At 49.5% G+C, this 25,479-nt stretch overlaps 1 protein-coding gene across 7 annotated transcripts in view; it reads left to right on the plus strand.

Annotated features, from left to right (window-relative positions):
- epb41l2 (erythrocyte membrane protein band 4.1 like 2) overlaps window positions 1-25,479 on the plus strand; it is a 67,131-nt gene that overhangs the window by 29,455 nt on the left and 12,197 nt on the right. For 3 of the 7 annotated variants that reach the window (XM_062551279.1, XM_062551274.1, XM_062551275.1), the window contains exons 7-16: window positions 1,371-1,589; window positions 2,938-3,025; window positions 5,698-5,850; window positions 6,729-6,826; window positions 10,579-10,751; window positions 14,582-14,676; window positions 18,643-18,711; window positions 18,897-18,932; window positions 19,573-19,632; window positions 22,211-22,369. In XM_062551279.1, coding sequence (XP_062407263.1) covers window positions 1,371-1,589; window positions 2,938-3,025; window positions 5,698-5,850; window positions 6,729-6,826; window positions 10,579-10,751; window positions 14,582-14,676; window positions 18,643-18,711; window positions 18,897-18,932; window positions 19,573-19,632; window positions 22,211-22,369 — 1,150 coding nt within the window. Of the gene's footprint in view, window positions 1-1,370; window positions 1,590-2,937; window positions 3,026-5,697; window positions 5,851-6,728; window positions 6,827-10,578; window positions 10,752-14,581; window positions 14,677-18,642; window positions 18,712-18,896; window positions 18,933-19,572; window positions 19,633-22,210; window positions 22,370-24,321; window positions 24,460-25,479 lie in introns of all 7 variants that reach the window. The other 4 variants (XM_062551273.1, XM_062551276.1, XM_062551277.1 and 1 more) reach the window with 4 other exon arrangements.

Genomic DNA, 25,479 nt, shown 5'->3' on the forward strand with positions numbered 1-25,479 from the left:
GATAATGTTTCCTATTTGAAGAAGAAAAAACCCCCCCAAAAAACAACAAGAAATTGCTTTGCTAGAGGGCCCTGCTCTCTGAGTGGCTAATCAATGGGGCTAATAGTTTAAATGCACACCACTACAGTGTAAAGATAACGTGGATCATTGAAATGCATCTATTGTTGTGGTGCATCTAAAAGTGTAGGTTTATGTGGATCTATGGGAGGCGGATGTGGGCCAAAGGGCTGGCGATGGTTGTGGCGGTTCGCCCTGCCGACCTCGTGTGGCAGTGCCCAATAACAGGAACCCAAGCTGGGGAGAAAGCAGGACACGCGTCCCCAGGTTTGGCTCAGAGTCATGCGGACTGCAGAGCCCTTTGATCCATTAACGGCAAATCGCTCACCCCACTGCAGAGTGCCACATGCCATTCAGTGTAGCACACACACACACACACACCCTCTCTCTCCTGGCAATTTGATATGGAAGGTCACACTTGTCACACAGGAGCACATACATGCACACACACACACACACACACACACACACACACACACACACACACACACACACCCTTATCAGACGCTTCAGTGGCCCAGTTTTAAAATCTCTTTGATTTTGGCAGCCTAACACATCTGTGCACTCACAGACATTTCACACCCCTGTCACGTTAACCGCATTTGAAGTGAGTGACCTTGGAGGTGTATTTCAAGGCTTATCCAGCCTTTTTTTCCTTTTCCTTCTCCCATCCTCCTCTTTTTCCCTCCATCTCATTTGCCTCTCTCCTCCCTGTGCTTCCGTTTCCTAACTCTATTACTTCCTTTTGTTTTCCCTCCATTTTTTCCGTCTCTATCTCTCTCACAAACTAACAGACAGTGTCCTCCTTCTGTCCCGTCTGCCCTTGATGGCTTTCTATCTGCTCTCTGATATTCATTATTTTTTCTCTTTCTCTCTGCTCCTCTCTTCACCCTTCTCTCATACTGTCCTCCTCTCTCTTCTCTCTTCACTCTGTTTTTCCACCTTCCTCTTCCCTCTTAACTCTCATTAAACCACCATTTGTCGTTCTTTCCGTAAAAATCAAATTGAACTCCTTTTGGGTTGCTCTTTAGATTACATGCACAAGACAAACTTGTGGTCCATGTAGTGTTAAATAAATAAGATGAAATTAAACTTGTTTACAAAAACGGTATACATATGTATTTGTACGTGCTTGTACCAGGATGTTCAGTAGGACATTCAAGCGTAAAGTATGTTTAAATGGCAAAAACATACATGGGGTAATAAGAATATGAAAAATAAAAAATGTTAAAGCATAAAGCTGGAGGATGTCTCTCATTCTTCCTCCTGTCCCTCCTCTTCCTCATCGTGGTGGTCTCCTGTGTCCTGCCCAGGTACCTGCTGTGTCTGCAGCTGCGGCAGGACATCGCGTCGGGCCGTCTGCCGTGCTCGTTCGTGACGCACGCGCTGCTGGGCTCCTACACGCTGCAGGCCGAGCTGGGCGACCACGACCCCGACGAGCACCGCACCGACTACACCAGCGACTTCCAGTTCGCCCCCAACCAGACCCGCGAGATGGAGGAGAAGGTGGTGGAGCTGCACAAGTCCCACAGGTCAGCAGGGGGGCCCACGGGGATTGGTTAAGAAGGGATGGAGGTGTTGGGGAGGCGTGCAGGGATTGGTTCTGAGGAAAGGTGAGGTTCTGAGGGCCTGCAGAGAAATGTTCTAAGGGGACAGGAGGTTCCAGGAGCCCTCAGGGATTGGTTCTGAGAGGATGGGAGGTTCTGCGGGCCTTCAGGGGTTGGTTCTGAGGGGAAGGGAGGTTCTAGTGGCCTTCGGGGATTGGTTCAGAGGGGTTCTGAGGAGAGGATTAATGGTGTATATGGGGTCAGGGGGACAGCAGTGATTGGATCCTGCACTCAAAGGCTTGATATCATTTCATCATTCCCAGAGAAGAGCTCTGGTGATTCATAGTACAGCATCACACACAGTAGGCAGTGTGGGAGTGCACTGGCTCTACTTAGCAGCAACAGGGTGGGATTTATCTGGGCTTCATGCAGTGGATGGAGGTGGGCAGTGGCAGAGTACAGACTGGTTCAGGTTGACCTGAGTGAACAGAACAAGATAAGTATGAAGATAAGTATGTAATAGTACATACACCAGCCACAGAAAGTCAGCGATATTTGGCTTTCAGGTGAAATTTGTTGGCCTTTGTTTCAATTAATTGTTTGAGAAGCACAAAGCACTATTGCATGCTTATACTATGCCCTACTTTCATGATCTACTGTAATAACACTGTAGCTTGAACTTTTTACATTTTCCGTACATTTCCAAAATATTTTCAAGCCAGTTAGCCCTACCTTTTTTGAGTAGTGTTTATCCAAATGTGTGCGCGACCTCTAACAGTCAGCAGTCGGCAGGCAGAGAGATGGCTGCCAGGTCCAGCATTAAAAGGCAGTGCAGATGGGACAGGAGATCTAAGTACCCGACGCTCAGAGGGGTCACTGAGGTAGCCTCGGCAGGGGTTTGTCTGCAGGTCTCCCTAGGGGAGGAGTCTCCTGTTCTCCGAGGGCCTAAGCTGCCCGGTGTGCTGTGCGGGCCCGGTAGGGCCGCTCCGTGTTCACAGCTGTGGGGGTTATCCCCGTAAATCTGGAGGCCTTTTCCCCTCCGAGGTGCTAATCCCATTGCTTTGGGCTTTGGGCTTTTTTTTTATCCACCCGCACTCCTGTGCCTCATCCGGCATCATCTCTGCTGTTGTTTAAATCTGTTGATTTCTGATGTCTGCTGCTGGGGCTAACCTCGCTCCCTGGCTCTCTTGCTCTTTTGGTTTCCCCTGATATTCTAGTGTGGTGGCTTTTTTATTATGCTCTTTTTAAACATTCTCTCTCTCTCTCTCTCCCTCTATACCCCTCTCTCTCTCCCTGCCTCCCTCTCTCTCCTTCTCTCTCTTTCTCTCCTCAGAGGGATGACTCCAGCCCAAGCAGACAGTCAGTTCCTCGAAAACGCCAAGAAGCTGTCCATGTTCGGCGTGGATCTGCACCATGCTAAGGTATAGTGGCCAAACATCCAGTGACCACACACACACACACACACCATTCCACCATTTCCCATAACCACAAATGCCATGTAACACTTCCTCTATGTAACAGATTATTTCAGTTCAGTCTGGATGGATACAGCTACAGGTTCTAGCAAGAGTGAAGTCTCCTGAAGAATATCCTGTTCTTGATAAACACGTTGTGGTGGTTGTAGTTGTTGTTGTTGTAGTTCTATTGGAGCTGGAGTTACTCTGCTAGTTGTGCGCAGCCCTAGACAGAGAATTTCTTCAGGCTAATGATCGGAAGCCGAGTGCCAAAGTTCAGGGTGGTGAACATTCCCTCCTCCAGCGACAGCCCTGTTTTCAGAGAAAACTTTCACTTTTCCCTTCACTGCCTTTTTGACATGCTCCAACAAGAAAACCTTTTTTAGCCTCCGGCCAAAATCCGCTGTCAGTTTTGCAGCGTGTCATTTCCAGAGGATATCTGGATAGAGGGCATCTGTGTTGAAACAACCACTGATCATCTGAAGCATTGACTTAATGGAGCTATAGGTGCTGTGTCCACCAAACGCGTTTTTTGCGCTGACGGCGACAATTTTCAATGTAAAGTCTCGGCGGAAAAAAACTGTCGGTGCCGACCGTTTTTTGTCGCAGCACTCGGAGCGCTCAAAGTTGAAATCTGTTCAACTTTTAGAACAGTGCCGGGCTCGTCAATGGCACTTCTCGTTATAAACCGTCTCTGGATTTGGTAACTTAGCAACAATAAACACTTATCGAAGCGCCGAGAGAGGGAGGTTGAGGGCACTCTGGCTGTAAAAAACGCGTTTGGTGGACACAGCACCATAGCTGACGCTGCTGTTGCGACCCATTCTGGTCCATGCAGCACCGCAGAGCCGGAAATGACACACACACACACACACACACACGCACACACACACAGAAGCTAATGCATAGCATGCATAGCAGGGATGCATAGCATGCCAATGGAGCTCTGAGCGCCCATGTTGAGTCCAGCTCTGTTCTGAGGTCTCTGTGGTGCTGCTGGTGCGGCCCCCGCTGGGTGCTGATCAGAGGAGCGGAGGGTCTGCTGGGGGTCTGGGGGCCGCGGAGTGGTGGTGGGGTGGGGGGGGGGGGATCCGCAGGAGGCTCCCGTTTCATGTGACTCGCTGTCGGGGAGAGTGGAGGAGTCTGGGAAGGGGTGAGATGGAGGTGGGGGTCACGGAGGAAAAACAAAAAGAGCACGATTGTGTCTAAGGAGGAAGGGGGGCGGTGCAGCGCAACATGGCCGCCTCCATCAGCTGTGTAAACATCCAGGGCTGCGCAGACTTCTGCGGGACACGCTGGAAGAATGGCTGGCATGGGAAATCATGCAGAGAATGTTCTCTATCTTTCTCTCTTTCTCTCTCCGCTTTCTTTTTTGATGATTTTTCTCTCTTTTCTCTCTCTCCCTCCCTCCCTCTCCTCTTCTAGCTGAATCTCAAATCTGTTTTCAGGCACATTCTAGAACTCGGTGGGGTTTTGTTTTTGCTGCCCCTCTCGATGCGTCTCTGGAAAACCTCTGGAAAATCTGCTCTGACATTTTTGGAAAATTGCCCATCAGAGACTCTTTTTTTGTAATAGTCCCACCATACCAGAGACACCCAGGCCCAGCAGCACAGCCTGCAGCCCCCATGGGTAGCCACCCTGGCCTGGCCTGTCCGGTCCTGTTTGGTCCTCTTGCTGCCCCATGAGCCCGTGCACCACGATCTGACCCTGATAGTCTTCTTGACTGGCTATTTTTGGAGCCCCGCGCAGCATGGTGTAATTAGCCCTAGACGCTAACGCCTGGCCGAGCGCGAGTTGAGCCGAGGGCAGAGCTGCTGCAGCCAGCCAGCCAGTCTAGCGGCACGTAAATGCTAAAGGCTAACAAGGCACCCAGAGAACCACAGACTGCTGAACAGGCCTCAGATCAGCCCCAGAGACTAGCCCTCTGGGGAGGGGATGAACGGGCGGATCGGGGGTCGGTTGGGCGCTCCCCTTCTGGCCCCCCTCGGAATGACATCAGCCCTCTGGCCACCCCACCCCACCACCCCATCCGACACCACGCCAGCGCCTAATAGTCTCCTCTTAGCTGTCATATCCATCAGCACGCTATTGATCTGGCCTGTTTGGTTTCCACCGTCCTTTACAGTTAAGCACACAAATCGATAGGGGCAGTCAACAACACAGAGCGGCCCTTGCAAGAAAGGCATCATCAGCAGTAGTGGGCCATAGATCTCGAATAACCCTGTTAGCGCTGGGTAATTGGGTTAAATGGAAAGGATGGCTGTATCAGATGCTAATCAATGCTAATCCTCAAACTGCAAATGAAGGAGTGGAACAGATCGTAACTGAAGAATCGGCTGTTTACTATCATTGAGCCTGTGTAACAAATGGGCTTTGATGCCACTTGTATCTTGTCTTTATGTTCATCTGTCTGTCTCTTTTTTGTTTTGGTTTGGTGTCTGGAGGTGTCAACTGTGAAGCACTTTGGAATAAGATGTGCTATGCACATTTAAAATACTTACTTATTCACTATCTGACTAACTTGGTTCTGTATCCCTTCTTCCTGACTTTCTACCCCTTTCCCCCTCTCTCTCCCTCCCTCTGGCCTTCTCTCGCTTCTTCTCTCCCTCCCTCGCTCCCCACCCTCCCCGACGCCACAGGACTCCGAGGGGGTGGACATCATGTTGGGGGTGTGTGCCAACGGCCTGCTCATCTACAAAGACCGACTGCGGATAAACCGCTTCGCCTGGCCAAAGATCCTCAAGATCTCCTACAAGCGCAGCAACTTCTACATCAAAATCCGGCCGGGAGAGGTAAACACACACACACACACACACACACTCTCTGAAACTGACACGCTCAAGCGGTCTTCTTTGTTTGTATTGTTCTTTTTATTTTATTTGTGAGGGACCATGTACAAATTAAAACAAAAATGTTGCCATTTGTTGCAGTGTACTAGAGTCAGCCTTGGGCCGATTTACATTTGCACAAATATATTTACACACACCCACACACACACACACAAAGACAGAGAAAGAAAGAGAGAGAAAGGGGGAATGCACATAAAACAACCTCATTTCAAAGCTTTTATAGCTGTCAATTATGAGGACTATTACTGGGCTAATTCGTTCCATGCGGCGTGTGTTGGGGCCCGGGCGGTTAGCGGGTTTGAGCGGGTCGGTTCGTACGGTCGGTCAGTGGCACGGCGCCAGATCCCCCGAGGGCGGCCAGCTCGTCCTGCACACAGATGGAAAAGCTACGAATCCTCCTGTGGCCCCCGCCCTGGACCTTGCAGGGCCCTAAAAGGCCCACAGACATACACAGGCACTCTTGCACGGGGCTGCCAGCTCATTCTTCCAGCATATGGTTCCTAGCTTAGCCGCTGTGTCATGGTCATTGGGGCTTTTTGTTGATTTTTGTCCCTTTTTTTTATCTTACTTTGAGTCTTCTCTTTTATTCTCCTTTTTTATCATTCTTTTCACTTTTAGTGTTTGTTTTCAGATTTGGTTTTGGTTACTCTGTTTTGACACGCTACATAGTTTTCATCTTTATTTTGTTGGGGTTTTTTTCTTTCTCTCTTTCTTTCTTTGCCATTGTTTCATTCCTTCGTCTGTCTCTGCTTCGGTCTTTCCATGTCTTAACATATCTACCATCGCCTTCATCCTCATCATCTCTCGCTGCTCTTTTTCAGACGGAGCAGTTTGAGAGCACCGTTGGCTTCAAGCTGCCCAACCACCGTGCCGCCAAGAAGCTGTGGAAGGTCTGCGTGGAGAACCACACCTTTTTCAGGTACCGAGTCTCGCACCCCAAATATGGGCATGCATTAAGTCCTGTCATTGTTAACTCCTGCTTTTAATAATAATAATGATAATAATAAATATTTCGTTTAGAAAAGTGCCTTTCAAGGTCACTAAGGGCACTGTACAATAAGATATAGGCGTAAGAAGTACATACAGCGATCACATACATGGTTAGATTACACCCATCACTCAGAGTTCTTGAGCTCTCCTCAGCCGTCATTGTGTGTGTGTGTGTGTGCGCGCGTGTGTGTGTGTGTGCGCGTGCGTGCGTGCGTGCGTGCGTGCGTGCGTGCGTGCGTGTGTGTGTGTGTGTGTGTGTGTAAGAGAGTAGTAGAAATTGAGCAAGATGGCGGGAGAGGTCTATATTGTAGCCACTCTAGAGGAAACCTTCCCTCTTCTTTAGCTTCTCCAGGTTTCTGTTTTTCCCCTTTTCTGGCTCTTGCCTTTGATTTACTGAAGTGTGTAATTGGCTGTGGTCTCTGGGGAGTCGCCATGCTCCGGATCTTTCCGGCCCCCACCAGAAGCGGGCCGCGTGTCGGGTCGATCAGAGCACCCCTGTTGTGCCTTTATTTAGCCGGGCAGCTTCATGAACAGCTAAAGAAAGGCCCCGGCCCCGTCGAGTCGGTCAGGATGTGCCTGTCCGCGCCGTAACTGGTCAGCGACAGACGTTATGTGGCGTGGCGGAGGAGAGGAAACGAGTTAGCGTCTCCCTGCCATGGCCCTTAGGAATGAGCAAACATTTAATATCCTACAGGAAAGGGGAGTCCGCGGAGGGACGGGGTGGAGGATGGATCCCTCTCCTCTTCTCCTGGAGCCTGCCCCCCTCCGCCCTGCTCACTTGATTAAGTCTCTTTCCATCTCTCGCGCTCTCTCTCTCTCTCTCTCTCTCTCTGTCTCTCGCCCTCTCCCTCCTTCTCTCTCTCTTCCTCTCTCTCTCTCTCTCTCTCCCTCTCTCTCTCTCCCTCTCTCTCTTTATTGCTCTGTCTGTCACAGCCCCTACAGTATGTCTGGCTTTTCTCTCCTTCCTTGTCCGACGTACCTCGGCACTCCTCATCTCCATTCCACTCTCTTTATTTTCGTTCATTTTGTTCTTTCACTCTTTTACCCCTCTCTCCTTTCTTTCTTTCTTTCTTTCTTTCTTTCTTTCTTTACCCCTCTCTCCTTCTTTCTTTCTTTCTTTCTTTCTTTCTTTCTTTGCTTTGTGTTATTTAGGTCTCTCCTACTCTGTGTCCTCTCTAAACGCTGGCTTCTCCTCCCTCCTGCTCTTTGGCTCTCCATCGAGGGGATATTTCCTGATGTCATGAGATGACTGTGGAACACCCTTTCTTGCGCACTCTCTCTCTTCTCTTTTCTCTCTCTTCTCTATGTCTCTTTTCTCTTTCTCTCTCTCTCTGTCTCTCTCTTCTCTCTATCTCTCTTTTCTTTCTCTCTCTCTCTCTCTCTCTCGTTTGCTGGCGTGTCCCCATCGCTCCCCCAAATTGGCTGCTGGCTCGGCTAATGAAGAGCACCTGGCGGCGCTGGCCAAACCCGAAACCTGTCAGCTCCGTCAGCGCTAGGAGTTGGAGCCGTCCGCGGCCCAAATGGGAACCAGATTTGCGGTCGGCGAGGTGGAGATGAGCGCGGCCGTTTTAATCACGGGCCGCGTGTTGTTCTTGGCACGCGGGCCAAGAGGGGTGCTGCAACCCCGGCGAACACTAGCGAGAGAGGGGGGGAGAGAAAGCGCTCCTTCGACCTGACGGCTGAGAGTTAGCGCTTTGCACGATTCCTCCCACATTTTCCCCTTTCTGTCTTCATTTGCTGTTTCTTTCTCCTTTTGTTTTCCTTTGTTTTTCCTTTGCTTGTGTCTCCAGCTCTGTCTACCACATTCTTTCTCTCTTTTTTCCCTCTTCTCTCTCTCTCTCTCTCTCTCTCTCTCTCTCTCTCTCTCTCTCTCTCTCTCTCTCTCTCTCTCTTCGCTCACTGTGTCAGTTCACCTCCTCGGCCTTGTTTTCTTTCTTCATAACTGTCACCAGGCCTCATTTGCTGCTTCTCCTCCTTCTCTCTGAAGTGCCCTCCTCTGTCCTTTTTTGGGCTCGCTGTTTGTCTCTAGCTCACTGTATCTCACTCACACTCGGAGTCGGCCACACACACACACACACACACACACACACACACACACACACACACACACACACACTGAGCTGTGGAAACTCTGAATGACTCTCCCCTTGAACAGTCATGGTTGAGTGAGAGTAGCTGACCCCCCCCCCCCTCCTTTCTCCCCCCTCTCCTCTTCTCCATCTCCGTGGTGACCGATGGCTTTGTAATCAGTCAGGTTTGATGATGCCCGCGTGCCCGATCTCCGATGTCAGTGCTGGCATTGTGAGAGCAGGGGGGCGGTTGATGTCACTTCCTGTCTAGTCAAGTGCATGCGGGTTACAGTGATGGGATTCACAGATGTAGACACACACACACACACACACACACACACGCACCACAACCAGGACTGGACACGGTCTTAATCAAGGCCATGCCCTCAGGTCTGTGCCTGCATAGATATATAAGCAGGCTCCGGCTCGCCCATATGTGTCTCACACATTCATGTCCACAGGTATTTATGTCTCTGCATACCTACACATGGGCCTGTACATATCTATGCATATGCATGCACACACACAAAACAAAGCCCAAGCAGCCGCACGCCTGCTCAGAAATGGGCCTCCCTTTGTGTTGGAATCTGATACTGTAGAAATATGATGCACACCACAGAGGGGAGTCCAGATGTCGTTGCGTGTGTGTGTGGGTACAGTGTGTGTGTGAGTGTGTGCATGCGTGCGTGCGCGAGCAGCCTCTACGCCCCGCTGGGCTGTTGATGGCGGAGGCCTGCACTATGGGAGATTAAAGATAGGGGCAGGGACCTCCCCACCACCCCAGCCCCAGTCCCCCCCTCCGCCCCCCTTCTGCCCCCCTTCTTTTGTCTCCTGATGATATCGGGGCCCAAACACAGCTGTCGCAGGGAGTAGTGGTGTAGGTCAGGGAACGGGAACGGGGAGGAAAACCGAGAACACTCACTCGAGTGACTCACCGGTCCGCCGACGAAGCAGAATGAGAAACAGGCAGAAATGTTCTAGAAGGAGGAACACTTCTGTCAGCTGGACGTGCTAGTCCTGGACTTTGTCTGGCTGACTGACCAGTGATCATGCCATGTTATGTACTTGATTTTATACACATGTGCACAAACACACACACGCTCTCACCGTAAACCCCTTGTTTTTCCGTTGGCCGTACTCTGTTGTCTGACTGGAGAGCTGTTGTTTCTCCTGTAGAGACACTTAGAACTGAAGAATTTCCCCTGCCTTCGCTGAGATGTGAATAGAAGCCAGATTGCATTCCCTCCTTACTTTTTCTACCCACAGGTTTTCTTTGGAAGCACCCGATGCCAAAACCTAGTTCCCCCAAGTCCTCCCCCTGCCTTTACAGAGCCTTTTTTAAATTGATCCATTCACAGCGCTCACTTGTGTGGTAACATAAAGCTGTCCCTCCACCTTCCCAGGGTGAAGTTAAAAAGTTTAGCGGTTCCCTTGTCTGCCCTGGCTTTGAACCCTTGAGCCCCATTATCTAAACCAGCGGAGGGATGTGTGTCCCTCTCTTAATCTGCCTCCATGTGGAGCTGTGTGTGTGTGTGTGTGTGTGTGTGTGTGTGTGTGTGTGTGTGTGTGTTGGAGCTGGGTCTGACTGCTGCGCTTGTTCCTGCCCATCCAGGTTGATGACCCCTGAGCAGCCCACCAAGGCCAAGTTCCTCACGCTGGGCTCCAAGTTCCGCTACAGCGGCCGCACCCAGGCCCAGACGAGGCAGGCCAGCTCGCTCATCGACCGGCCCGCACCCTACTTCCAGCGCACCTCCAGCAAGCGCATCTCCCGGAGCCTGGACGGAGGTAAGAAAGCTGGAGGGAGTGTGTGTGTGTGTGTGTGTGTGTGTGTGTGTGTGTGTGTGTGTGTGTGTCAGGATCAGACTTGGCTTACTGTCAGAGAGATTGTACTTGTTGAGTACATGAGTACAATTGTTTATACATACTTCCTGAATGTAAAGCTTCTTTCGTAGCCAAAGGGCTCAGCCTTCTTTTGTTGTTTTTTTGAAGCTTGATCTGTGAGATTGTTTTGGGTGTGGGTGATTTTGAGTAGAGAGTTGGAGTGCAGTTCCAGAAAGGATTTATGTCAAGATTGCTGGAGAAAGAGTGTGCGCGTGTGTGTGCGCGTGTGTGTGTGTGTGTGCGAGAGATTTGTCCAGATCTGCCCCCAGTTTGCCCCTTGTTTCTGATCCCTGATCCCCTTGGCTCTGCCCCTCTGCGGTGTGGGGTCATCATGGGCACGTTCGGTCCGAACCCACAGACGACACGTGGCGGGGGTTCCACACAGCCTCCACATCAGCCACCTCTCTCCTCTCGCCCGGATCAAAGAGACACGCACAGAGCTGAGCTCCCGGGGGGATGAACACAAAAACAACCAACAACACTAGAGAAGAAAGAGAAGTGAGCTTTGAGCCGCATTATCTAGAGATAAAGAGAGAGGGAGAGAGGGAGAGAGGGAGAGAGGGAGAGAGAGGGAGAGAAAGAAAACAAAACGGAAAAGGGGGTGAGATGGAGAGAAAGCAAGGGAGGTGAAGGAGAGAAAAGAACAAGCACACAGTGGAGCCCAAAAGATCAGATCAGAGACGGAGCGACAAACGGCCTTATCCAAGAAGAAGGGGGTGGCGGAGAGGTGGGAGAATCTTTCACTCCGTCGTCCCTCGTCCCCCGACATGAATCGGCTTGTCTGGCGTGTTGTGAGGAGCTTTTCCCAGCGTTTAATTTATAGCCTCAAACTGTAGCACTCAACTGCAGCACTCACCAACCCTCTCATAAGGGGCCTATCTTGCTGTCCCTATTAATCGCTGAGCCCAAGTGTGTGTGTGTGTGTGTGTGTGTGTGTGTGTGTGTGTGTGTGTGTGTCAAGAGTACACCATGCTGTTAAGCTTGGAGCATCCACATAGCAGTGTTTCTGTAAATTGTATTATTTGGGAGTCTTAGATATTTTTCCAAGAATATGAGATGCTGCAGAAAGAAGTTTAGAACGCTAAAACGGAACATTCACAGACACCTTGGAACCTTGGAACATGAGATCAGTTGATGCGAGATGGAAGATTTGCTGTTTTAAGCACTGGCATAAGTATGATAAGGATCAACGTGTTATCAGATCGCTATTTTCCTCCATCTAGTAAGCTGTAGAGGGTGGTCGAGCTCAGGCTGGCTTAGGCACAGAGGTTAATACAGACCACTACAAATGTGGGTCAGCAGGACTACATTTATTTATTTTTTTTATTCTTTATTCTTTATTTATCTCGTGTTCCGCTGTATTACACACAGTAAACCAAGCCAAATCTGGTTTTGCGCTTGTAATTTGAAAGGACACATCTGCTTGACTTGCGGAAATCATTTGAAGCCGTCGTGGGCTTTGGTTTCCCCCCACCCCTTTAAGGAACCTTGAGTGGAAGCTGCGCTGCGTCTCTCTCCCTCTCTCCTATCGTGTCTCCTCCATTTTGGTGGTGGCCTGTACAGTGTCAGCGTCGTGCTGTGGGCTCCACATCCCATCCCTGCTTCCTGTCGTAGCGGCTCCGCACAGGAAGTGACCGCCGCATCTGTTTCCTCTCGCGCTGGACGCCCAGGGGATGGGTCTGGTTGGGGGTCTCCTCCCGAACCAAGGAAATGTTTGTGGGGGTGAACGAGCGTGTGCGTGTGTGTATGTGTATGTGCGGGGGCATGAGAACCAGAAGACAGACACACACCTCTTACCCCCCCTGCCCCCATCACTATGAACTCTGAGTGATTTGTTGCCCCTGTACAGAGCCCCATGAAGACATTTCCTTTTGGAAACACTTTTCTTCCCACCACTGAAATTGATCAGTGTTTCGTTGCCATGTTTTTTCAGATGATTCCCCACTGGAAATGACATAATAGTGGAATGTGATGTAATGTGACCACCCCCCCCCCCCCCCCCCCAGCTTCCTGTAACTTTAGCATCCTCGTAGCAGCTTGGACTGCAATGCAGAGCCAGTTTACTAGTTCTAGAACGTTCTCTCACGTCTCATCCACCAGTGACCACCTCCCTGTTATCCTGCCTGGTGTAGTACAACCACTCAGCCACTCCATCAGTGCTTGTTGCTCTTTGAAGAGCTATTTCACAGTTACTGTACTGTACATCCTTGGGTGAAAGAAAAAAGTAACGCACTCTCAAGCTAGAACTCATTTAATTCAGTTGAAAACATGTCGCAAGACGGACACATTTGGGCCTATGCCGTCTTCAGTGTCTAGTGTTTCCTTTTTTTACGCACCCAACACCTTATCTTTCATGTGGAGTGGAGCACACCTACCTCTGGCCTCCTGTATAGTCGTATATATCCTTGTAACACCAGACTACATATTTATGGCACAGAGCCCAGGACGACTGTTTTGACCAAGTTGCTCACAGCGACAGATGCGCCAGTGCTCACGGCGTTGGCGCTGTTCCAAGAGCAGATGTGAGTTACGGCCGCGGCAAGTTGCGTGGGTCAGGACCCCCATCCATTAGAACGAACCGCCAATCAATAGGTCAGCCATCCATTCATTTGCAACGAGCTGTTACATGCCGCGGTTTACTTTATGTCTGTCCAGGCTGCGCTTTAAATTAGCCTCGAGGCAGAATGGCCAATGAGCAATAACTCTTGAGTGTTGCGTCGGGTTGAGTTCAGTCCTGCTGATGCAGGTCTGAGGTCTCGTTCACCGTAGGCATCTATGGATGACGTTTGATGTGGAAGATGGGTGATGGGAAACGGGTCTGAAGCCCTAGAGAGTGGGCCACTGGTGGTGAAGAGTGGCAAAGGAGAATCCCGTTGGAACATGAGAAGAGCTTTAACAGAAGCGCCCAGTCATCACAGGAAAACCTGCTAACTGAGCAGCATCCGCCGCCTCCGCGGGTATTTATAGGCTTCTGTGGCTCTGATTTAGCCTGGGATTCCTGATGGCTCTGAACCAGTCTTTGCACAGTGTGTGTGTGTGTGTGGATATGGATTCATGGACTCCTCTTCTGCCACATTCACACACACACACACACACACACACACTCCCACTCATTCCCATAGGAGGGAGTGTGTAGAGTGGCGCAGTGGGTGGTAGAGTGCAGTCACATTACACCCTGGGAGCCCAAAGCTGTGGCGGGCCGCACTCTCCAGCCTCATGTTCTCACACCACCGACCCCCCCCAACAGCCAATCAGACGCGTCCTAAATCGGCACACCACACTCGCACAGCAAGCACAGTCATTTTACAAATAGCAGGCTTTTTGCAGAGGGCCTGTGTGTGTGTGTGTGTGTGTGTGTGTGTGTGTGTGTGGCTATGACTGCAAACTGAACTTCAGATAGAGCAGAGGATAACATGTATGGCTGATATGAATGAATGAATGAATTGGTGATATGAATGACGTGTGTGTGTGTGTGTGTGTGTGTGTGTGTGTGTGTTTGCACACGAGTGCTGGTGATCTTCCCCCCTCTGGTGGCCAGTATGGCGTTCTGGTCTTCAGAACCCCAGTGTTATGTGGCCCTGCATGTCCTCTCCCCATCATGGCCTTTCTCTATATTGTGTAAGTCCAAAAGAGTTGGAGAGAAAGGATACCAACTTCTATCATTAACGCCACTTTTCTCTCCCTTTCTCTCTCTCTCTTTCTCTCCCTCTCTCCCTCTCTCTCCCCCTCTCCAGCTCCAGTGATCAGTGTGACCAGTGATGGCTCGGGCCCTCTTGGCGAGAAGGAGAACGGCCGAGACCCCGCCCTGGAGCTCTCCTCCGACTCCAAGGTGAGCGGATCGTTCACTACCCCCCTCTCTTTCTGCTTAACCTTTTCTGTGATGTTACAGTACCTCCTCACGCCATGTTTTCAGTCCTCATCATTCTGACAGGAAAATCCCAGGAGTGAGCATTCATCACCTTTTTTTCCCCAAGATGTTGTTTATTCAGTTGTTTTTGTTTGTTTGTTTTGTTTTTTGTTTATTGTTGTTTTGCTTTGAATTGCCTTCTTAGGTTGTATCTCAAAAACTCAACTCACCCTTTTAATTTCATTCCAGTTGTACGATTTGGTTAATTTATCATCTTCTTCTTTTTTATGTTTTTGTTTTGTAAAATACGGGCCTCGTGATGTCCTGTGAACTGAAAGCCATTCCCCTTGTTTTGCTGCTCTTGTTAGTAGTCACCCCCCGCCCCTATCTGCTTGTTTCAATTTTCCAGTCCTGAAATGTCTGTACTGTATCTCCCGACAAATGCCGGCCATTCATGGAGCTCCGTTTATTCTCCGAGCTCTGGTAACTGGCCCTGTTGTGTGGAACACAGGGCTGAATCCAATTAGGATGGGGGGGATCTGGCCGAGGAGCGCGCAGGATATGACATCGCCCTCTGTTTCGCCCCATAGTCCCTTAGCTCGCGCAGGCTGCTTAAGAGACATCGTTGACATTTGCTGGCTGTCGGTCGAATGAAAGAATGCATTCAGAGAGCCCCCGACAATGTAGCCATGAAAGAGAGTTCTGAGCGTTATGGGCCGTTATGTAACCTGGAACGAGGGACATGGAGAAAGATAGAGAAAGAACGAGAGGTCAGTAGGGTTGGGAGCGACGGGGGTTGGAGTCCTGCGTCTAACAAACCCAACGAGAGAAGGCCTGGACTGGACTGGACAGGACAGCAGTCACGGTTTGCGGGGAGGTTGGGGCCAAGCCTCGGACCACACCAGACCAGGGAGAGTGTGAGAGCACATAGAGGGTGGGTGGGCTCTGGTGAGGGTGAGACAGGACTACCAGCCAGCAGCTGCTTCCCTCCAAGCGACAGGAAGGTGGAGCTCTGGGGCGTAAGGGAGTCACAGAGAGGACACGCTCCCACTGTCTGGGCCTGCTCTTCGCTGAGGGGGAGCAGGGATGGCAACCAGGACCGGAAGGCAGACGCAGAGAGGGGGATGGGGAGGGGAGAGGGGGGGATAGAGAGTAGAGCAGAAAGATGGATGGAAAACATTAGAAAGACAAAAAAAGGAAAGAAAGACAAAAAAAAGATGAGATGAAGGAACGTTGCGCCGTCTGTGTTTATCTGGGCATGACCAGGCCCAGGGTCTGTTCTCTGTTTCTGTTCTCCCATTGGCTCATTTCTTTTCTTGTTTGTGTTTACATCAGCATCTCTGTAAAGGTACAGCGGTTCATTAAGCCTCTTTGTATTAGCTGTGTAGTGATTTACTAGCTTATGTGCTAGGATGTTTGTATAAGCTGCTCCCTGCCCCCAACCCCTCTTTCCTCCTCTTATCCTCCATGTGAGACCCTTCCTGTGTCTCTTACCCTGTCCACAACCCCCCCCCACACACACACACACACACACACTCGTTCTCTCTCTCTCTTCTGCACTGCACTCCTGTCCTGCTTTCTGTCTCACGGACTAATGGTTTGTTTCTCTCTCCCTTCTTTTCCTCCCCAACGCACTCCTTCTCAACCCCCCACTCCTCCACCCCACCACCCCCACCCCCCTCTGGCGTCGTCTTTGTGTGTTTTGCCATGCATTCTTACGTAAAATGCATATTTTACTTTTGCGCTTCTCTGTTGGGTGGTGTCGTTTCTGTTGTTTTCTGACCCTCACGTTGTTCTCTCTCCTGCACGACCGCCGTGTCCTGTCGTGGAATGGCTCTGGGCTTTGATTTCTGGGTGGGGTTTGGGATGGGTTGATGATGTCCTCATCATCGTCATCGTCGTCGTCCCCTCCATACACCCACCTTCCTGTCCCGCTCCACAGTCCATCTTCATGTTCCCCTTCTCGCCCTCCTCCTCCACCCTCTCCTCCCTCCCGCCCGCCCTGGACACCATCTCGGAGCTGGACGTCCTGTCCGACATCTCGGAGGACGGTCCCTTCTCCTGGACGGGCGGGGAGCAGCAGCTACATCAGCTGGACGGGGACGAGCCCCCTCACCCCACCTCCGCCTACACCACCTCTTCAGATCACGACCCCGCCTTCCCCAACACCTCCCCTTCTCCTGCTCTTCCTCCTACCCCCTCCTCCTCCTCCTCCTCTTCCTCCTCCGCCTCCTCGTCCCCGGGCTGCGAGTGCTGTGAGGAGGCCCTCGAGAGCGCCCTGTCGGACGGGGAGGCGCACGTCCAGTCCCCCACCCCTCCTCCTCCTCCTCCTCCTCCTCCTCCTCCCGGCCGCTCGGGGTTCTTCTCGCTGGTGGCGGCGTGCCAGGGCCTGCGGCTGCCCTCTCTGCTGGACGAGGACGGCTACCTGTGCTTCCCCAGCCTGCCCGAGGAGTCTCTGGCGGCCGTGCTGCCCGCCGGGCTCCAGCGCCACCTGCCGCTCTCCTCCCCGTCCCTGGTGCCCTCCTTCCTGGTCATCTTCGCCGTGCTGCTCTCCGCCTCGCAGTCGCTGGGCTTCGCGCTGCTGCTGGCGCTGCCGCTGGCTCTGGCCCTCTGTTACCTGGAGGCGCGCGCCTCCTCCCGCCTGCCCGTCCCCCCGACCCCGACCTCACCCTCACCCTCACCCTCGCCAACCACGGCGCCCTACACCAAGCTGGGCACGCCAGAGGAGTTGTGTGACCCCGCTGCTTAAGAGCAAGCTGCTGCTCCAACACCACCAACCAGCCCCTCACCCACCCACCCACCCACCCACAACCTACTCCCTTATCCCTTGCTCCTAACCCTTACGAGGGGCAAAAGATCCTCACACACTCCTATCAGCGTCACCTCTTTGTCCGCTTCAGTTCTGCCCCCACTGCATCTGCCTCTCTCTCTGCTTCTTCAGAGTCTGCTGTCCTGCACAACCCAACCCAACCCAACCCAACCCACCCCCCCTCACCCCTCTCCTCTCCTCTGCCCTGATTTTTCTGTGTATTTATTAACTGGTAGCCATTGCCCTGTTGAGCTTGTTCTTGGGGAAGGGAAAACGTTCCATTTTGTTTTTTGCAAAATCCCGATAATCCCGTAGAGCTATGGTAAACGTCAGTGGGTCATTTTAGACTTCGTCTTGCCAATAGTTGCTGTTTTCCCTCTCAAAATCTGTTAAACGTTTTTGTTTCCTGCTCGACCCTTCTGTGAGATTGATGTCTAAACTTCTATTTGCTCACCTTTCAGTCTTAATAGGACTCCAAGCTTTTCTTTGTTTAGCAAGACGCCGCTTTGAAAGACTTACCCCACAAATCTTGTTTGAAAATCTCTTTTACTGCACAGATAAGCCACAAACCAAGCAATCATGCCAATGCCTTTTAAATGCGCTTAATATCGGACTCAAAATCCCTAAATTTCATGGATCACGAATTATGCCACAATTCTCAAGTGTTTTCCGTTTAAGACTACCCCCAAGCACTCTTTTGTAAACATGAGCTTTCAGGTCTTTTATAGCGCAACATAGCAACGTTAAACCATTTGAATATTTCCTTAAGAAAAGAGAAAACGGTCATGTACACAGAAAAGAAAGATCACACCAGTAACCCTTGGACTGCCTGGCGCTCTGAGAGCAGCATGAGCATCTCCTCACCACCACCCCTCATGCTTCGCTCTGATTGGCCAGCCTCAGATCGGAGGTGGAACCCTCTCATGACATCACACCACCTGAGTGTGTATGTTGCTGTATGTGCGTGCGTGTGTGTGTATGTGTGTGATGTGAGACAGTTGAATCGCATTTGGGAATGGGGGGGAACCTCCCCCCTCCCTACATCATCCATGTCACCTTTTCTTACAACCCCCCCCATCCCCCCACTCCTCCCCTTTCCAAATGCTACGTCAATCATCTCCGTCACGGCGACCACACAGGATGAAGACGAGATGCTAAGCGATGGAGCTGCCGCCGCCACCACGGCCGCCACTTTCGACTCCGCCGAGGTCCGTGAGAGTGCCGCGCACGCGCCACCTATCCCATCATACCGTGCAGTATTCAGCACTCTTAAGCGTGTGTGTGTGTGCGTGTCTTTGCTCTCTGAACGGGAGCTGTGAGCGTAACCCTTTTGCACTAACATATCCTTTCCTTCCCACACCCCTTGACCCCCCCAACCCTCGCTGTCCGACAGGAGGATGCAGAGGAATCGGAGGTCATCTTGAGAAAGGTTAAAACGAGTGTTTGCGTTTGTTCGTTAATTAGTTTCGTTCAGTGGCTTTTTCCGTTTAGTTCTTTTTTGTTTGTTTGTTTGTTTATTTGTTTGTTTGTTTGTTTTAATTGTCTTTTAGATCTTGGGGTTCCTATGTCTTTGTCAATGTTCTGCTCGCCCTGAATTACATTTTTTTTTCTGTTTGGGGGAGGGCGCCGTAGAATCATTCAGTTTGCTCAAAATTGTTGTTGGAGTTGATTTCTGTAATTATTTATTGTTTTGGTTAATTTCATTAATTTCAGTGTGTGGTGTTAATTCTTCCTGTGATCATTTTTATTTTCTGATCTGAAACAAGGGATGCAATGCACAGGTGACTGAGTGAATCGTCCAATCAGCATATAGAAACAATCTCTGCAGCAATACAGCCTGCCAATGAGCGATGGTTTTCTTTAGGGGGTATACAAGTAATTTGATATTGTGATCTATTCTGTACTCTAATTGACTCCAGTTCTGCAGTGCTTGTGTCCCTGATTTCACCAGCCAAGTCTACTTCACGTGCACATGTTTCAGTGGCATATTTTTCTTTTTCACTTTTGCAAACGTCTCTTGTCTTTTTTTCCCCCCTCTTTTTTCATTTTGTTTTGTTTGACCTTCACAGAGCAAGTTGAGAGTGCAGGGCGAAAATATATATGTCAGACATAGCAATTTAATGTTGGAGGTTGGTATGACCGCGGCTAAACAATCAACCTCTCGTGACTCTCTCCTGGCTACTATCCTGGGCTGCCTGCCTCTCACTATCAGACTCTGTGTGTGTGATTGCATGATCATCGGCCTGTCTCTCCGTGTGTGAGTGTGTGTGTGTGTGTGTGTTTGTGTGCGTGTGTGGATGGATGTGTGTGATAAACTTGCATGATCTGGATGTGGGAATGGGTGCATGTTGGACAAGCCAAATTTTGGTGGAGAGACGATGGCCACAGCAGTTTGCCGGTGGCCACCCTCTCACTCATACACCCTCTAATGGGATAAGCGAATGCATTTGATGGGATGGGTGAGGAGTGCGTTTGGTTCTTTGGTTGGTTGTTTTTGAAATTGTTTTTGGAATCCTTTAACAACACTAATACCATTTTCCCTTAACCAGATAGGGAATTGTTTTTCTGCTTTTGGTTGCTGTGGTGATTTTTTAATTTATGTCATTACTTCTGTTTGTTTGTTTTGTAACAAACTAAAATCTCACCCAGAATGTGTTGTTATGTTATCGGGGGGGAATAAAAAGACATGAAGCTGTTCCGCTGCAGTGTTGTGACAAAAGTGCTGCATTCCTAACTCGGCCCTAGAAAATGATAATGCTCTTGTCTGGTTTCACTTTTACTTGATAGCAATTCACCAGTTATTCTTTTTTTAAGATGATTGATGCACCATGGGCTGCATCATATCTAAAGCTAAAATTTTAGAATACAGAGCTTTGTATGGCCTGTGAGACTGTACAACGTTAGACCCTTCACACATCATACTGGTCTACAGTGTACAGTATGTGCACTGGCATGGCTTACCCAAAAGCCTAATGGACCTGCTTGCATGGTGGGTGTTTGTGGTATTTCTTGGTTACCACAGACTGAGCCAAGCATCCGATCATGCCTGTAGAGTTTCATATTTTTCCCAGTAATGACTTGTGAAAGTTGTGAAATGCCTCTGAGAACTTGGAAGGCACACCCCAAATCATAACCACTGCATAGGGCTTTTTTGATCGACAGCTTCATGTCTTTGATGTATGGGAAGGGAGGTTGGGAGCCCTATACACTGCTACTGGAGCTTGAACCCTTGAAGGCAAAATCCACCCCATGTTTGAGCTGGTCTCTTTAAAGGCAAAATGGTAATCCTGTAGCTTCTGTTTCTGCTGCTTTATAGTTGTGCTGCGGTAACAGATCTTGTCTACATTCCCATGACCAGTTAATAGCTTTTATATATGCTGTGTTATGGGAGGAACGTTTTCAGCAATATAATACAAAGGTTAAAGCTAATCTGTCCATTTCGACCATCAGAAGATCAAATATTTGGACATTTTTATTTGTTCATTCTTAGTTGTTAGGACAGTTGGGTAATGCAGAGGAGAGATGCATGACTAAATGCATCTAGTCATGCTATACAATTCTGATTCTAGAACAGATTCTACAACAGGAGATATTGGGTCCTGAGTCTGACTCTGCTCCTTAGTCTGCTGCAGAGTGCAGAGTGAGAAAAACAGTCTAGTATGCAGCAGAGCCTCGGGGTGTTTGGGGTGGATTTTCCCTTTAGGTCTTGTTAAGCAAGCCTCACTTTATTGATGCCCTGGTGGTGCAAGTTAATTGAGGTGCACAGTAACCTCAGGAATTCACTTTAAAGTGTTGAGTTACACACTTCCACGCGGCAGAAGAACGATGAAACGATGAACGTTGCGTTAGAAAAGAAAGCTGTGCATTGGATAGCATTACATTCATGCAACCAGCATTGTATTGATGATAAATAATATACATTCATATATCAACAGCTATACAGTCATCTATTCAAAAATATAACAGAAACAAAAGTTAACAATTCGAGGTCTGAGAAGAGGGCGTATTATTTAGTGTCTCATGGTCCATGAAATTATTCTTTGTGCATGCATTGTATATTAACTTCTCAATGCAGCCATAATTGCTAGTCCTGTTAGTTGGACCTAGCCATCCATTTGAATACATATATAAGCGAGTAACAGTTGCATTAGGTGACTGGCTCCTGGAGCTGTTTTCGTGTTTTCATGTCCGGTGTCGGGGAGCGTTAATCTGCGGCGCTCCTTCCCGCTCCGCTGTTGTCGTCCCAGCAGAGGTCACGGAGTGGCAGTCCCAGTGGCCTTTAATTGGATGCCAGGGCCATTAATGAGATTACATGGGCGATTTGAATGTGCGTGACCGATTGATTCACCCGCCGCCACGGTCTCCCTGCGATGCGCCACGGGGAGGCCCCTTTTTAATTGGTTGGCATGGGTTATGGCACCACCTGCTGTGCTTGTGAGGAACTGTTGTTGTATTTTCTCTGCACCAACACTGCACCACAAAGCAGGGCATCGAGTGAGGCTTGACTTTGTCTTTGTGTTATTTTGTATTGGTGAAGGGGGAAGGGGGGGTTGAGGTTTATTGTTCTGTTTTGCAAACTAATGCACTTGTTGTTGGTGTGTTCCTTTTTCCTCCTCCCTCTTACTCCCCCCTCCCCCCCAATTCCTCTTGCATCCTGGCTTCGGATGGGGCTTTTTTGTTTTATTTGTCTGTTGGGGCTTGCCGTAGGACCTGGATAAGACCCAGGACGATGTTTTGAAACATCAGGCTAGCATTAGCGAGTTAAAGCGCAGCTTTATGGAGGCCACCCCCGAGCCGCGCCCCAGTCAGTGGGACAAGCGGCTCACCGCCAGTCCCGTCACCAGCCTGCGTCTGCAGGCCCAAGGGGTACGTCTGCCGCGCCCGCTTTCTCTCCGACCTTTGACCTCCACTTGACCCTGTGACCTCCCCTCCAGTCTGCCTGCCTACCTGCCCTGCTCTGTGCCCCTATGCCCTTCCCAGCCCTTGGGTTCCTTCCTTGCCTGCCTGGCTACTCTGTGCCACCCACTTCTCCTGGATCTCTGCCCGCGGCACGGGCACTCCATTTCCACAGGGCCATGTTCTGATGCAAGATGTGCCAACTGGGGTGGACATTTACCTCACTTAGTGTTACCATCAGGGGGGCCAAGCAAAAGGAAAGAAAAATCTTGTGCCAGAACATGGTCAGAAAAATCTGGAGGGGTTCACATAATCTCTAGGGTTCAAAATAAAGATGCATCATCATCAACAACAACAGCAACAACAAAACTACTACAAAAACAATTTCTGGTTCAGCATTGCTGTTTTAATTGGCCATTTGCATTTTTGATTGAATGATTGCCTGTTTCTTTTCTTGTCTTCACATTCTATTATGTGGCAGTTGGGATCTTCCTAATTGAAACGGCATAAACAAGTCACGTCTCATTTGAGATGATGTCTACCAACCTATAGCGTTCTTTGTTGGGCCAACCTGAGCCAGATGCCAAAACCCACGTCACTGGAACGGCACAACTGTTTCAGTCCATTCGTCCCTAATTGGATTTAAAGATTGTATTTTGCCCATAATCCCAGCTGTCACATGATTGCCTGGCGGCGGCCTCTTCACATCAGTCACAAAGCTATTCTTCCTCTCTCAGCCAATGGCAGGGCTACACTCTCTGATCTCTCAGCCAATGATGTGGCTGCATTCTGATCAACTGTACCTTTCCTCGCATGCGAACACCACTCTGGTCTTGTAATACTGTACTGTACTGTATTGTACTGTGTGTCTACTGTGCTCTATCTGTGAATCTGAAGAAATCTGCTTCAATATCAATGACGGTTCCTCTCTGTGATTCTCCTCGTGCTGCTGAAATCTCTGAGCTTCATTGTGATCTTTGATACACTTTTCTCTCTCCATCTTTTGATTTCCTATGCTGAATATGCCATGTATGCACCTTTGTACTTGTCTTTGTGCCATTTGCTATTTTCTGACCCTGTTGGTCTCACCAGTTCGGTTTCAAATGGTCTCACTGCACATTCCACTGCTTTTTTTTGTGAATATTTGAGACACTTATTGTTTTGTCTTGTTTTGTTTTGTTTTGTTTTGTTTTGTTTTGTTTGTCTGTTTTCCCTGGATTCTTGAATGTTTGCGTCTGTTTCAAACTCAAAATCCTCCGCTCTGGCAACGCTGAATGCCTCACACATTCATTTTCAGGTGTGTGCTTGCCAGAACTTTCCGCCCACTCTTTCAATCTCACGGTGTCTCCGAAATATTCTCTCACTCTGACGTTTTTGTTGTCTAGTGGCTTTGTCTTGCTGTGTGTGATCTGCCGCATGTTCCTCTCTCAAAAGGCTGGGCTGTGAGACTTCCTCTGGCCAGGATCTGGGTGTCTGTGGCATGTCTGACAAACACTAGCCTTTTTTTACGTCGTCCTATGTTTATTTCTGCTTTTTTCCAGAATGCTCTCATCTGTGTATCACGCTAAAAAAGCTGCCTCATAAAGGCAGGCCATGCTAGCTTTGTGTGTGGTTGTGGGAGCTCCAAGGAGCCACTCTGAAGCAGACCACCCTGCTAGTCTTGCTAGAATGTTCTGTGTGTGTGTAGTGCTGTCATTAAAGACCTGTCATAGACCGCTTTCATGGTGCACTTAGTAGTATCCTATAAACTGAGCACACTCATATTTCTTGTCTATCTCTATCTCTATCTAGGTTTTGTCTTTACAAGCGGTCAGTCTTTTCTGCCTCTGTTCTTCACTCTTTGTCTTGACCTCTCTTGTGTTGACCTCTCTTGTGTTCTTATTTTCTCTCTCTCTTCCTCTGTCGTTCTCTGACCTATGTAGAGCTTAGAAGAGGAGCTTACCTCCCTTTTTATGAGTAAGGCCAGCTTTTCCCTAGGCCTGGTGTCTTCTTGCACTACCACAGCCGGACCAGCAGAGGGCACTCTAGTCGCTGTGCCCGTGGGCCAGCGCTCTACCGAGGTGCTTCCTTACTAGGACCCCTCTTGCTGTGTTCTTCCTGTCTCTTTTTTTATGTCTTTTTTTTCTATTTCTCTCTTTCTATATTATTATTTGTTTATTTTCTCTTTCCATGCAACAACTAACAGCTCCATTCGCTGCTCTGCTGCCTTCATGATTCATCTCTGAAGAAATAACTAAAAACGGAAAAGTTTATGTCCACTCCAGGCCACCGTAGGTCTCTGTAGGTCACTGTATCCTGACAGATACCAAGTAAAATTGGCCTGACAGCGTACACAAGACAGATTGGCCTTGTTTAAAGTAACGGCCACTTCCCCTGATTATAATCTAATCTAATGTATAATCTATAATATAATATAATTTAAGTAATTGGAAAATTGTATTTACTTGACTGGCCAGTGATAAGCATGTTGTTTGGTAGGGCACATGACCTAGAACCGTATGGAGAGCCAGCCTCTAAACATTTATTTAAGTAGAAAATAAGTAATGTTGTGAATCTGAAAACGGTTGCTCTTTTAGAGAAGTGTAGCCATCCAGCTGTTGAGGCCAAACGGTGTTATTCTCTCGGCCTTCAATTCCGTGTCAACATCATTGTTTGCTCATATAGGTTGAGACCTATAGTCCTACTGGGACAAGGCGAGACGGGGCATAAACTTCGAGCACTCAAATATTTGTTTTTTATAAGATTCTTCATACATTCCATTCCACGTGCTTGTGGCAGGCGTTCACTGCTTGTTTGCGCGCCTCTCTCTGCCGCACTGTGGCACTGTCGGGGCTGTCTCTCTCCCTCTCTCTTGAGTCTGAGGCTTATGGGAAATGAGGGGGAGAAATGTGGAGGTCATGGAGGAGCATGTTATCCTCCATCCTCCTCCACTTCCTCCTCCTCCTCCACTTCCTCCTCCTCCTAAGACTCCGAGAGGGCTCCTCCACAGTGCTACAGTAGCATTTCTACCCGCCTCCCTCTTCTCCCTTTTTTCACCCTCGATGGCGTTGCCCTGACCGTGGTTCCTATGGTTACCGTTT

This window comes from Sardina pilchardus, chromosome 12 (assembly GCF_963854185.1).
Source record: "Sardina pilchardus chromosome 12, fSarPil1.1, whole genome shotgun sequence".
NCBI classification, from domain to species: domain Eukaryota; kingdom Metazoa; phylum Chordata; class Actinopteri; order Clupeiformes; family Clupeidae; genus Sardina; species Sardina pilchardus.